The sequence below is a fragment of the Dermacentor albipictus genome, chromosome 7 (assembly GCF_038994185.2).
Source record: "Dermacentor albipictus isolate Rhodes 1998 colony chromosome 7, USDA_Dalb.pri_finalv2, whole genome shotgun sequence".
Lineage (NCBI taxonomy): Eukaryota > Metazoa > Arthropoda > Arachnida > Ixodida > Ixodidae > Dermacentor > Dermacentor albipictus.
In genome coordinates, this window is record NC_091827.1 from 80231923 (window position 1) to 80247218 (window position 15296).

The window sequence follows — 15296 nt, forward strand, 5'->3', positions numbered from 1 at the left end:
ATGTATTATGTCACTAAGCAAATCTACAATGTTGTAGCACTACTATTTTTTTCACATGGATATATCTGTTGAGATGCAAGACAAAAAGACGCCGATTCTCACAAAACTAATCAGCTTTTTTGTAAAACACATTTCCAACTTTTCAATGACACTTGCTCCCTTGTGTTTGTCTCCAGAAATCATACTTAATCTTGACAATCCAATCATAGTCATTACAAAAATAATATGTCAAGATGACCGCTTAGAGCAGCGCAGAATTTCCATCTTGGTGATACTTACTCTCTTTTGAAAGTTTTGGTGACAGTCAGTCAAATGGCAGACCCAATATACCCACATTCCAATTTTCTCGTCCAAATTGCATGGCAGTGTATATTGTTTGTTTGGAGTGTGCTCCTTTGAACCATGTGGAGTCGCGCTGCGCTGGATCCTTGACATCCTTGTGTCCTCGCAGCTGCCTTCTTGCGGTATATAAAACGGGTGCTTGAAAAAGTATCATGTGCAGAAGTCAACACGAGGACAGGGTGTAAAATGTCAAAACAGTCAAGAAATGAGGTCTCTGCACTAAAAGAAAGTCTTACCTCTTAGTCTTCCTACTGAAATGCATGCGAAACATCTAAATGACTGCAATAGTCAACTGCTAAACTAACTTCAATCTTGAATTTAAAGAAAGAGAAATAACCCACTTCATCCTCGTTCAGCACCAATGCTACACCACTCCTAATAAGAAACAGAATATTCGTGAATGCCAGATGTCATAAGTCTGTCATTATTCTGGTGAGTCAAAAGCCCCACTTGTGACCCAGCCTAAGCACGTGGCCAGTGTGTCTGCCACACCATCCTTGGTTGTGCCACTGCTCAAGCCATAGTTTGAGGATCATATTTGCAAACATAGTGCTCAGTAGGGATGTAAATACGGTCCTCCAGCTTAAATAATATTACTGGGTATGCGTATAAGAATGGGCAACAAGGATTGTTATGGCACGCTCACCCACATTTCAAGACTAACAAGAAACAGTTTACTGCAGCCTGCATCTGAGCAGACTTAGAGGCATGAACTTATTTTCATTTATAAGGCACGAAATTGGGTGGAGTTCATTTTTGACAGACTCGACTATTGCTGCAGTTTGAAATCTATCATTTCACAAGAATGAAGGCATGTAAAAGCTGTGGGTAAAACCTGAATTAGTATTTTGTTAGAAAAAAGCTTTGTTTTTTGTATACCAGACGCGTGGTAACACGGCTTTAGGGCAAAGTTTTATTTTGATCGTTTATGTCTCCACTGAAGATATGAAAGTGATAAAAACATTTTGATCTGTCATGCAATTGCGAAATGCACTGGTTACAACTGTAAACCCTAGAGGAAGGGTGATTTACCTGTTCATATGACATAACTCTGAAGCGCCAAGTCGTATTAGCAAATGCACAGAAATGTACAAAACAGTGAGCGTATGCAAATTGTCACTGCAAGTGTAACTCAACACAGTAGCCGGTATATTCGTTTCTGATGAATAACTCGCCTTCTTAACAATTCACCCAGTTCGTACACATAAGCATCTTTTCACATTCGCACCGTGCTCAAAAACTACAACTATAGACGTAAAACCACCCATATAAGTCACACCTTTCCAATACATGGGCAGAATCTACTCAGTTTTATTCAGCGTAAAATATAAATTTCTCAGGTGTGTTCTCACTAAGTTCAAGATAACGCGCCCAAATGACCTCTCGCAGCATGCAGCTGCATGCCTGCCGCAAAATTTATAACTAGCACTGGTGGTGCACGTAACGCCAGTGGTCTAAGACTACCGGTGGGCGAAAAACAACGTCGAGGGCGGGGCTTATTACAACTAATGCATACAGCCAGCAAAATGATGCCTTCTGTTGCGTGACTTTATTTCTACGGCGTTCCGTGCACAGTGGACTGCCAAACTGAATTAATTCAAACACGCCAAACAGAATAAATTCAAACACACAAAACGCACGCTAAGCACACGCCACATAGGCTCGGAATCATGTGCTGGTAAAACATTTTAGGCGTCCCATCTCCTTAGGTCTTATTCAACATACCATGGTTCTGGAAGCGTTTGCGATTTTGAAAGCTCTTACAGCTAGCAGCAAATGATGAAATCACACACAGTTATCGCGACGACTGGCTTTTTCGATTCACCTCGAGAGATGCAGCACGCTTGCCTAGTCCGTTGTCAATCGCGTCACGTAGCCTAGCGCGGCGACAATTTCCTGACGATAGCCTCTCATACACAGAGAATACACACATGAGTTAGAATTCACTTACCGTGGGCGATTTGTTGTTAATCCCACGAATGAAGAGCGACGGTCCTGTTTTCGCGGCTCCGCAAAATTGCTGACAGCCGATCTCCCTTGGATGACCTTCGTTCCTGTTCGCTGGACGGAATAGCTTTCTCTGGTGCTGAGCTGTTACGCGATGTTGTGCGAGCGCGCAGTGGGGCAGCTCCGAGTGAAAAAGTAGAGCACTGGCTTCGCTTCCCCTTGCACTGCGTCTGCCTGTTCTCTTACATTCTTACACAAATGTACAAGCTTTGGAATGTATATTTGCCACGCAACAATTATCGTGACGTGTCTTGCTTGCCATTTCTTTTTCTTGAAAACACTGCGCTCGCGACATTCCTCTCGAGAATGCCCGGCAATGGTGATAACGCGCTTACCATTCGTGACTTGGGAGTACCGGACTCGTAACGTAAAAGAAACGAATTTCGGACAAGGCAAATGACGATTATTGTTGTGTGGAAAGATACGACCCAATGGGCATAATTTTGCTTAGAAGTGTAGGATCAAAACTGTGTGACCTTTGCTCAGGGTGCGTCAGTGATACATTGTCATATTCCGGTCTAGGAAGAGCTTACGCTACGTTTTCTTTTCAATTCCTGCAAGAGTTGAAAGGGCATTCTACTTTCTCTCAAAATGGCAGAGTGAAAAGAACATTTCACTCCATTCGACATTTTGCCGAGTAAAACAATGCTTTTAAGAGTAAATCGGCTGCCTTAGTCCTGTTGAGCTCTCCATAGTTTTTGAGTAGCTGACTAGGCCGCACTAGGTCATTTTGACCTCTCTGTCTTTGCTGTCAATAGATTCTATCTATGTGTCTCCCTAGTTTTTAGAGTATGCAGATGTCGGCACAACGCTACGGCCGCCGCTTGCCCCTTATTGTGTAGGCACCATGCGAAGTGTAATTAATTTCAAATTGCTGACGCCAGAACTCAACTATAAAAGCAATTTCGTTCGTCTTAACTGCTTACATTTCAGTTCAGGTCCGCCGGTAGCGGGTGCACTAACACGGAGGCGCCAGGCTTAACCTTCGCTGAACAGGACCAACATTGGCTGAATCTTCATGGCATGGCTTGAGAAGGTTGAAGCTTGTGCAGTTCGACTTGCTAGGCATGTTTGACTCATATAGGCAAGCGAACACACTGTCGCTATCACGTTTCACTGGCCGATCGTGCAGCGTTTCGGTCGAACGATGGTCGTCACGCTTATTTTGTTGGTGCCGTCGACAAGCACGCCCGTCGCAGTAAAAACTTACGCTGGTCGGTTGTGTCGTTGTCGGCCTGGTATGGTTTCAGGTACGCACAATAGTCGGTCAACCGTTGGCGTGAGTGTATTGTCGGTCTCGCATCGAACTAGTGTTACCGCGCGCTAAACGAGTACGTAAAATCAGGCACGCACTGCCACCATCAGCAAGAAGAGGACCGACGCTGCAAGAAAACTTCGTCAGCGACGTGATGTTTTAGGTGTCGCCCAAGTGTAACCCACGGATTTTTCGGCAAAGTTGCTAGCCATCAGTTAAAGATTGCAACTACCCGGCTCACGGTGAAATCCGGACAACTCGGACAAAGCCCTGGCGTTTCATTATTGCTACACTTATTTGCTCTGTGCCCTCTTAGTCAAATACTGCATAACGTCCTCCGCATAAGCAGTATGTTCTCGTTTCAGCCTAGAACACCACATATAAGCGCAATTTCAAACGAGATCATACGCGATAAAACGCGACCAACCCGCTGTTAGGAATCTAGGAACCATCTAGGAATCCGAGTGGCCACTGGCGCTTTCAGAGCAAGTCCCATACAACGTTTATATGCAGAATCAAGTGAGTGCTCACTTCATCTGCTCATCAGCCAAACATATTTTCTGAAAGTCCACTCTAATGCTGAACATCCGTGTTTTAATACCGTTAACGATATGACATATGCTACACTCTTTCGTAATCGTCCCTCCGTAAGACAACCTTGCTCGCTTCGTGTGAGGGTGCTTAGTGATCAAATGCATGCCCCACTCCTCGAGCTTTACCTAATGCATCCAGCCAAGCTGCTACCTCCTTAGGAATGGCAGCTGATGCAATGCGATACATCTTTCACTCAAGTTACACAGCATGCTCCAGAGTTTGAAACCCAAATGCATTTCCGGAAACTCCAGTACAAACTCCTGTTGTGTTGCATGTTGTTAGCCCCACATGTTCGTAGCGTCTTCTCTCTTCAGAGAATGCCGCTGTGATAGCTCTTTCGTATAGCACATGCCTCTAGGCCCTTTCGTTTCAAGGGTTCTGGCGAGGCAGCAGTGCTCCAGGTAATTTTACCATCTCATATATTTTCTATTTTGCCTCATTCTTTTACGAAGGATTTTTAATGCTCATAGAACACGTCATTTGTCAACGACATAATCTTAATACAGATAGATTTCACGCACTCTAGAGCGACTATTTTAAAGCCCATTTACAGCCACGACACACCAACTTCATAGAACTCAAAGCTACATTGCAAACTCATCACCGTGGACCTGGCGCTCTTTGGCCATATCTGGCCCTTGCGCCACTACAAACCATACATTCATTCATTCATTCATTGGCGCGAAAAGCCGTGGAGGGATGAGATGGAGCGAGGGGGGTGGCTTAGTGCTCCGGCAGCAAGCTGCGCCTTTTGCGACCGGGCGCAAGAGGAACTGACAATCGCAACTCACTCTCGCGCGCCATGTTTAGAGGAACGTGAGGAGGCAGTGAAAAAGGGAGGGGGAAAACTTCTTCGACTCCACCACCAAGTGTGTTCTTTGCATGGCCGCGCGCAGTTGATCTGCAGACGGCTCATACCTTTGTAGGCGCTCATACCTTTGTTCGCCGCTCTTGCGTTGGAGAAATAGACCGCACGAAGGTCACTTCACTCGCTGGTGCTGGCACGCTTGCTCACACCGGCGTCGTACAGCTATTATAATGCAGAATAAAGTTATTATAATGCAGAATAAACAACTTACGCGTTATTCGTGGCATTGAAAGGTGTGGACAAAGAGTACACATTTAAGAGGCAGCTAGCACATCGAGTGTCAAATGAGCTTCTACGACATTGCTGGAAACACACTGAAAATTATTTTAGGGCTTTCTTAGAGCCGGCCACAAAATTTACCAGCACTGAAACTTGAAAGAGCCCCAGTGTATTGTGATGCGGGGCACATTGCAGGCACAGTGTATTGTGATGCGGGGCACGCTGCATCACAACGTATTGTGATGCAATGTGCCATGATTACAGTTTTGAAGATTATGGAATGCGTATTAGCAACATTACATTGTTTCTTGCACGTCGCGGCATTATGAATTGTCATTCATAAATCCGCCAGCAGAGACATTCTGTCTATGCTTGCAGATTCATAAATGACAAAAGAAGCAAAACACCAATTTTAATGTTTGTGTTTTCTGTCGATATGCCCGCATGCATGATCGAGTAGATAATTTTAGGCAGCTATGCAATGCATGCCATTTCCGCAAGGCTATGTCTTACTACTCCCAATAGAAAGGGCGAACGACATATCATATTACGATGCGTACTTGTGCTCCAGTAAAAGCACAAATGCATATTTGAGCTTTAATGAGAGCAACGTCATGAATATCCGCGCCGCAAAACCAGCTATCGAGACCGGATGGAGATGATGGTCACATGGGAGTACGCTACTCGCACCTATTTGCCTAACTTAAAACATTTCGAGAAATACTTATGGATTCTGCGAAGGTATACTGTAGCGTCATTCACAACTACAAACTCGAGCCCAGGTACTCTTGCAATGCTATGGTATTCTTCGTCTTTTGTGCCCTCTCTGACCGAAAGAAATGAAATGCTTTCCCTTAGTTTCTATATTTAAGGAAATGGTTGCTTAAGTATCCTAGTCAGTGCAACCTTCATGCATTTCCTTATAACTTTGTATTCTTTCATTGTGCTTACTAACGAGACGTCGACGTATAGCAGCAGTCCATTTTGGAAATAACGTTACGTGGACTCATTAATGCCACGTATTGTAATGTATTATAAGCATTGCACACACAGATTTGCAGAACAAGGCGAAAGTTTTGCTGTCGCAACCTACTCAATAGATAAAGCAAGTACCACACCACGAAGTATCTAATTTTTGTTTTGGTACGGAAATCAAGTGTCATTTTAAGTTTCTTAAGCAAAGTAAAATCCTCCTATCATTTTTTTTAATTTCTCTTGCAGGTCGACCAACGGTTGAATATGAGCACATAATGTATTTTTTCGATGAAAGCCACAAATGTGCCGTCATTCGAGTCTTGCCAACGTCCAGCTTTTCCGGTTAGTTTTCAGTGCTTCTTCTACTTTGCAATTACTGTTTGAATTCGTATGGAAATCCTCCATGTGGATTTCTTCAGACTTTATCCAGGCTACTGACGATTGTATGTATTGTGACATCGAATTAGGTAAAACAATTTCGAGTTTCCCATATAAAACCACAAAGCGATTATGAGACGTGCCGTGAGGGGTACACTGTATCAGATTGAACCACCCGGGTTCTTTAACGTACACCGAACGCAAAGTGCGTGGGCAGTAATGCATCCCCACAGAATGGAAATGCGTTCTCCATGGCCGCAATTTCATCCTGCGACCTCACTCGTCAACGCGCAATGCGAAAGCCACCAACCAACCACGGTGGATGCAGATGTCAAACAAGATAGGAACCCTAAATTCCGTTACTTCATTTCAGATTTAGGAACAGTTTCCGATGGCATACGCATACTTATTGGAGCATGACTTTTCTATGACGTGACATTCCGTCATTATTGTAATGTGCAATCATTGATTCACAAGCTAACTCTTGTACAATTACATGGGGCAATGCATAAGCTACTGCACTTTTTCCCCCCACAAGTTTCCCATAACAAATTCCAAAAAACACCAATTCCAAAAAAAATGCTATAAGCCCTTAAGACGTGCAACGTGCACCGTAGTAAAACATATTCTGCATATCTGTTTTTAGCATACCAACAATCGACTCCCCTTTCTTTCATTCGCTCTTCTTCCCTAGACAACATAAACAGCGCAAGATTTTCTCCTAGACAGAATCTGATCTTGCCCAAAGTTCAGAGTAACTGCCTCCACCAAACTAATTATTTCAGTCCCTTTTTATCATGGGACTCACTAACATTTCTTCTAAAGTTGTGACATCACAATTATTTATAACAAAATCTAAAAAAGTTCCTTTTGAATGAACCTAACCGACATAAACGTTTTGTGCGTACTCAATAATATGTGCATTTGCACTCTCATTAGTAACTGATTGAGCTTATACATTGCGTTTATAGTTGAAGAGAAATCGTTAAAAATGCGTTTTCCGAATCTTTTTTATTAGATTCTTTTCATGGTGATTTCTTGTTGCATAGTTTTTAAGCTGTGTTCTCATATATCTTTATATATATTGTCTTTCTAAATTGTTTTTGTAGTTAGTGTTTTTTCTATTCTCATTGCTATAACTAAGTTTAATTTTCTTCTATACCATGCATAGAACATTAAATTCTGCCTCTGGCTTCGGGAATTCCTCCACGTCATTGTATTTTGTATTAACCTTATACATCGTAATAAAATTTCATTCTGATTTATGAAAACAATAATTCGCGAGGCTAGCATATATGTGTCCAGAAGAAAGAAACAGCCTTGAAAAAGTTATAATGCGGCAATTATTAAAGAATATTGCTCAGTAAAATATTCAGTCAGATGTTTTCCAATTATCCTATTGCTTCTTTCGTGTGAGTTGCGGAATATTTACTTTGACCTGTAAGGTTCCTGTTTGGAGCGTATATATTCATCGAGTTGTGTTCGTGCCTCTCACGTGTCGAATCAATATCATTGGTGTGAGCCCTTGCAGATTCTTCATTCAACGTCCGTAACAGTTAGGCATCTAGACCAAAACATGCGTTTAAATTGTCAAAAACACAATTTTGTTGAACGTGAGGCAGGTGCCTTCCTCCGTTCTTGATGTTCCCGTCTGAGGGAAAGATATAGTATTTTATTCAACATATATATTTCAATGTCTACAACATATTTATTTGTTGTTATTTTGTTTGTTGTGGCACTGTTTTAATGTTGGCGACAAAGCGATTCATCTGCAGTTATATTCTGCAAAGTGTTTCTATTACTACTGCTACTACCACGTTTGCTACTTCTGACTACTACTGCTACTACTACTACTACTACTACTACTATTACGACTACTGCTACTACTACTACTACTAATAATACTACCACTAGTAGTACTACTACTACGGCTGCTGCTGCGGCTTCTACTTCTTCTTTATGGCTTTAAACCTAACCCTACTAATCGTACAAATGTGCCAGTCCCCGGCTCTGTTCGCTACGGTATTGGTACTCATAGCGCAGCTAAAAAGTAATTATGGAACATTTCATTTGGTTTTGAATGAATTAAATTCCCCATAAAGTGTAACATCCGCTGTCTGGATTAACATTCCATAGGATCAAAACGCACGTGCCCAAGTGATGACGTACTGTTACTGGCGCTAGACCTGCTGTGGCTCGCACGGGAAAATCCACCGATGAACAACCACGGCTTACGTCCAACACCACGACCAACACCCCAAAAAAATTGACGCTGCCCTAATCGAAAATTGAGCTCATCAAGTTCAACACCAACCTGGCCCACCTCCAAAATTGACTGGGCCCCCCCTCAAAATTTCATTGGCTCACACGCATAATGGACTTTGCACAATTCGAAAATTGAGTTGACCCACGTTCAAAACCCACCTGGCCCAATCCTAAAATTACTTGGCCCATCACCACAATTTGGTTGGCCTGTCGGCAAATTACCCTTGCGGGATTCGAGCACATGATAGAGTGAAACGTAGCGCGTGGAATAGTCATACCGCTTTTGCATTCAATGCACATAAGGAGACATTAGTACCTTTGCAGTTTTTTTCTTTAAATAAAGGTAATAGAGAAAGGCAGCTCTTGCGACATTTTACCGTGCGGGTTGTGGAAAGCATCCTGCTACATTGCGAACAGATGCAACCTGTAAGTAAAGTGACAACTCTCGCATCCCCAAATGGGATGGCGGCTCTCAGATCACCATCAAGGGCTATGAGAAACGATGCTGGAACCATTCATTCACCTAGAGCTGGAGACTGCGACCCCTACAACACGTCATTTGCTGAGGTATAAGAAACAGCACTCACATGTACAATTGGAATACACTTTTGAAAAATTATGGTAGCACTCATCTCACCATCAGTGTCAATGGTAATACCATTAGCATTTACGCGACGTAGCTGCACAGCGCAGTTTTCGCCATGTTGATTTACTACGGGTAATAGTAATTCTGATACTTTTGTTTCTTCGGTTATATGCGACTTCTGTGGTACTGCCCCCCCCCCCTTCACTAGGGCACCTGATTTCCAAAGTCGCCCATGAGCACGGTGGTAGGAAGAAGACTACAAGACGCCGACGCAGTAACTAGAATGCAACGATGACTGAAAACTGACGTTGATGGAAAGACAAAGGCACTCTATAATGGCGATGACTTGACGACATTCAGATGACGATTCTTAAACAATGACAAGGGTATGATGCTGTGTCGCGAAGACAATTACATGAAATCAACACGATGCTGGCAAATATATAAGGACAATGGCGTGAAGCCAGAATCGGGATGATGTTATCTTGAAAACCGGATTACTAATCTAGAATTACGAGCATATCACGATCACGATTGCACGACTACGACGCTATAAATAGGATGCTTATTATCAACTGTTTAGCGACCACACTGTGTAGACGATGGCATGACAGCGGAGGGATAACGTCGATTCAATGATTATTACTTGATTACGACAGTATGAGCAGAAAGAGTGACGTCGGTGGTTTAACTAAGATGCTGTGACGACGATGTCATGACGGCACTATTTTGGCGTTACTGAAATTATGACAAAACAACAGTGTCACGGGGACTGTATGGCGATAATGGTGTGGCGACTACGTCATGACGATAGCCGGATGTCGCAGCTCACGTGACGACTTTGGAACTATCGCAGCCTCATAACAACATCTGTATGGCAACGAATGCATGATGACGAGGCACCCATGACCGCAGTAAGACAATGGTATGAGAACAACGGTAGGACGAAGCGCGCGACAACCGAGGCGTGACGGCAACTACAAAACCTGCATGACGACGATAGCCTGTCGACGACGGCAGGATGGGGGCTGGATGATGAAGCGGGAGCCAGGACGATGACACGACCATGACAGCATAACAATGACGGTATGACAACGAATGTATGATAGCGATGACAATGCAATGAGAACGAAATATTGAGAACTGTAACATAATCACGACTGAATAATTACAGCCTAATTACCGTACCGTGACGAAGAAGGAATCAATTCGATGGAACGATGACTCTGGTATCAAGACGACGGAATGAAGGCGCTGGTATAACGTTAGTAAAGTGATAAAAATATCAAAATCACAGCATAGGGAGGACGGCATGGCATCAATCGTGTGGCGACGACTGTGCGAATAAAATGGTGCAATGACGACAGTGTCCCTGAAGTCTCATGGCGAAGTTACATTGACGACGATGATACGATGATCACGATGACGACATCACGAGAACGGTATCACAAGAATTCATGAAGAAAACTGTTTCACGATGACACAGTGACGTCAATGGCTCGACGATGCCCCAATTCCTCCGCAATAATGAGCCTATAGCTAGTGGTCCAAGCAAATGGACAATTTTCGTCAAGGCGTCGGCGTAGAAGGTATAGGGACGACGGCGGGACGAGAGTAAGAAAACGAGGCTGGAGTGACAGCGATCGAACGACCACAATGGTACTCCGACTACGCGTACCCACGTAATGCCGCCAGCTGGTAGGAAAGTTGGGTCACTCGGTCACCGTAAGGGGATAGATAGATAGATAGATAGATAGATAGATAGATAGATAGATAGATAGATAGATAGATAGATAGATAGATAGATAGATAGATAGATAGATAGATAGATAGATAGATAGATAGATAGATAGATAGATAGACAGACAGACAGACAGACAGACAGACAGACAGACAGACAGACAGACAGACAGACAGACAGACAGGACAGACAGACAGACAGACAGACAGACAGACAGACAGACAGACAGACAGGCAGGCAGGCAGGCAGGCAGACAGACAGACAGACAGACAGACAGACAGACAGACAGACAGACAGACAGACAGACAGACAGACAGACAGACGGACGGACGGACGGACGGACGGACGGACGGACGGACGGACGGACGGACGGACGGACGGACGGACAGACAGACAGACAGACAGACAGACAGACAGACAGACAGACAGATAGACAGACAGACACAGACAGACAGACAGACAGACACAGACAGACAGACAGACAGACAGCCAGACAGATAGATAGATAGATAGATAGATAGATAGATAGATAGATAGATAGATAGATAGATAGATAGATAGATAGATAGATAGATAGATAGATAGATAGATAGATAGATAGATAGATAGATAGATAGATAGATAGATAGATAGATAGATAGATTTTTTTAGTGGTGCGACTATTGCATCCACAGGCGGTGAAGAAGAAGAGGGTTCACGTGCATGTAGCGGGAGAAAAGAATATGCTGGCGCGATCGACCTGAGTGGCGACGGTATCGGCCGCTCCTTAGATCTCGCGGCACCATGGCTGGCCGGCTGAAATAAACAGTGGCTACAACGGGTACCTCTTCACACTGCCTACCACAAATTGGCGGCACCAGATGACCGAGGCCAGTTATGCAAACGCCAACGCACCGACTCTACCAAGGTGAGATTGACGTGGCCTCACAGGGTACGGCAAACGTACCGCGATTGTAGGGTGTCCGGGAATTCAACATCGACATGCCGGATGTATGGTTCATCGGCTTGACAATCATCTCTATAAACAAAGTTTCAGGCTCCGGCTACTGTCCAGGCCCCGACTACGTTCCAGACCACGGCTGCTGCCCCCCCCCCTCCCCAGTGCGGAATTCTACGACGACCTGAGGGCAGCTGTATTTGGTCACTAGGCAATCTCGAGATCTCAATCACATCTCCAGTCATGGAAGCGTTGCGTCATTCAGTGTCTCGTCGTCGCACATCGCCTGTGTCCACCGGTGCCGATCGTCAGCACGCGCCGACCTCATCATCAAACCACTACACATCACTACTCAGCGTCAAACCACTACTCGATCCCTAAGTCACCTCCCATCTGAATGGCAGCTGCGTAACCTCTCTTTCCAAGGAATTCACTAGGCGAAAGGCAAGCGCTTTCGGCTACTCTACGGCCCACCACTCTCCTTCCTCTGACGTTCCCGCAAAATATCGGATTTCCGTTCACGGTTAACTCATTCATTATCGATCCTTCAATTCATATCGATTCATTATTGATTAACAATCATTCATTTTCGGTTATCGATCGTTATCGATCAGCACAGGCTGTCCCTCCGCCTTCACTGTGAGCGCAAATTTAACTCCCGCAGGCACGACGATGATAAAAGCACAACCTTGGTTTGCTTCCAGCTACAACCGCAACCCTGATACTGTCTCCTTTCGAGATTTCCCGGCACCCAGCATAAGGCAAACGTTCCACGGTTTGCTGCTCGCATCTTCCGCGGATGCATCGCCTACCAAAATTTTGCAGGAGCAGCTCCGCCATCTCGTTTCTCCAGCTCTATATTCACTTGTACATTAGCAACGTGAGTGGCCAACACTTGGGCTATATTCACACAAGTAGCGTGCTGTCAGGCGTTCTTATTTTGTAGCTCCGACTTCTACCAGGCACGGCCATCTGCAGGAACCGGTGGTGGGTCATGCTTTTGCACTACGGCATCACTGTTGTTCTGCATAGCTCACAATAAACGCTGCTGGTGATGTCTCGTACATTGCTCACGGAATGCGCGAACCCAACATTACCAGCGACAGCATCTCATTCCCGTACCACTCTGAAGAAAGCCTTGGCGAATTGCGCACCGAATGAGTAGTAGTAGAGTGGCTTTGGGGTGGTGGCAGAGAGTACAGGAGCGGTCGGTGTGGACGTGGTGATAGCGCAAGCGTATATATGGGTAGGGTAAGGTGCGTGTTTGGAGCCACCTCCAAAGTGGCTGGTGATAATTGTCGAGGGAGGGATGGGGTCTGGGGTAGCGCCGACGCTCGGCTTTGCAGGCTTGCGCCAGTTCACTGAATGAATGCATGCGCTCCCGTGAGAACTCTGGATCGGAGGCCGCCGGTGCCCGGTTGAGAAGACCTCCGGCTAAAGCGTTGGCAGCCTCGTTTCCAGGATTCCCAGAGTTGGCAGGCACCCATATGAGCTCCATGTGGCGGGGTGGGTGTGCAATGGAAGCATACTCTTGTTTTGGCTGTATCAACGTGAGGTAACTCAGTACCGGAATATTCCAACGATATTTCTAAATTTCCGCAGCAGAATACCTAGTTTGCGGAAGGCAGACAACATACGTCGTCATTCTGCACGTTCTAAGGAAAGTTGAGAGTGACAGTTATGCGAAGGTACTTATAAATGTTAATTTAAGTAGTAATGACCTGTTATTGTACCCGTACTTCAGTGGATTTTGTTTGTGCCTTATGCGAAGGCAAACAACTTTATCTGTGCTGGCAGCTATATTTATTCTTCGCTACACTTAAATGCATCATTGCAGCTGAAATCAAGTTATTTTTGGTATTCAGAAAAGTGATTCCAATAAATACTATATATTCATCTCCGAAGAATCACAATCCTTTTCTGAGCAATACAACAGTAACAATATTGTTACGTAGGAAGACGCAGACGAAAAGCTATATACAAGTATATTTACAAGGAAATACGCAGAAATTGGCCAAGAGGCAACAGCCCGCGCTAGCCTCTAATCGTCGTCACCGTCTTCACACTGCTCGCCCCTTCGTGATCGCAAACCCTGTTCCGTAAAAATACCTCCGGCGGCAAAAGCGCCATCCCGGAGCGTCTAAAGGCCAGACTCGAAAGCACTCTAGTAGGCCTTGAGCTTACTGACGTGCATGGCATCACTAGATGCCAGAGTGGAGGACGAGGTATAAATCACAGGAGCAATTTCGTATGTCACAGGCGTCACCTGGGGCAGCACGTGGTAGGGCCCTCGGTATCGCGAAAGGAGTTTCTCTGAAAGTCCGACGTGACGAGAGGGCGACCACAGGAGCACGAGCGCACAAGGCAAAAACTGTACGTCACAATGGCGGGCGTTGTACTGACACTGCTGAGTTGTTTTCGAGGCCGTCACTCGAGTACGGGCAAGCTGGCGTGCATGGTCGGCGAGGACGATGGCGTCGCGCGCATGCTCGCTTGTTGAGATCGCAGCAAGAACTGCCGTGACTAGGGGCAAGGTCGGTTCGCTATCGTACAGTAGATAAAGTGGAGAAAATCCGGCGGTGTCGTCCCGGGAAGAATTATACGGAAATGTGACGTAAGGAAGAGCAATGTCCCAGTCGCGGTGGTCCTTGCTAACGTACTTGGACAGCACATCGGTAAGAGTAGGTTTAACCACTCTGTCAGGCCATTGGTTTTGAGGTGGTATGAGGTAGTGAGCTTGTGTTGAATGGAGCAGGAGCGCACAATGTCGGCGACAACTTTCGAGAGGAAGTTACGACCACGGTCAGTAAGCAGCTGTCGCGAGGCGCCATGAAGCAAGATATCACGCAAGAGAAAGTCCGCGACGTCAGTGGCGCCATTGGTAGGGAGAGCCTCCGTAATAGCGTATTTAGTGACGTAATCAGTTGCGACGGCTACCCATTTGTTCCCAGAAGATGACGTGGGAAAGAGGCCGAGGAAGTCTAATCCAACACAAAAGAACGGTTCCACAGGAACGGTGATCGGCTGGAGATGACCGGCAGGTAGCACCTGAGGTGTTTTCCGAATCTGACAGGGATCACAGGCAGCCACATAGCTTCGGACGGAGCGAGCGAGAACAGGCCAAAGAAG

At 45.2% G+C, this 15296-nt stretch overlaps 1 protein-coding gene across 5 annotated transcripts in view; it reads left to right on the forward strand.

The window, feature by feature from the left end:
• Nucleotides 1-15296, forward strand: part of LOC135898983 (uncharacterized) — a 115307-nt gene that overhangs the window by 23551 nt on the left and 76460 nt on the right. For all 5 annotated transcript variants that reach the window (XM_065428239.2, XM_065428240.2, XM_065428237.2 and 2 more), the window contains exon 4: nucleotides 6507-6602. In XM_065428239.2, coding sequence (XP_065284311.2) covers nucleotides 6507-6602 — 96 coding nt within the window. The remainder of the gene's footprint in view (nucleotides 1-6506; nucleotides 6603-15296) is intronic.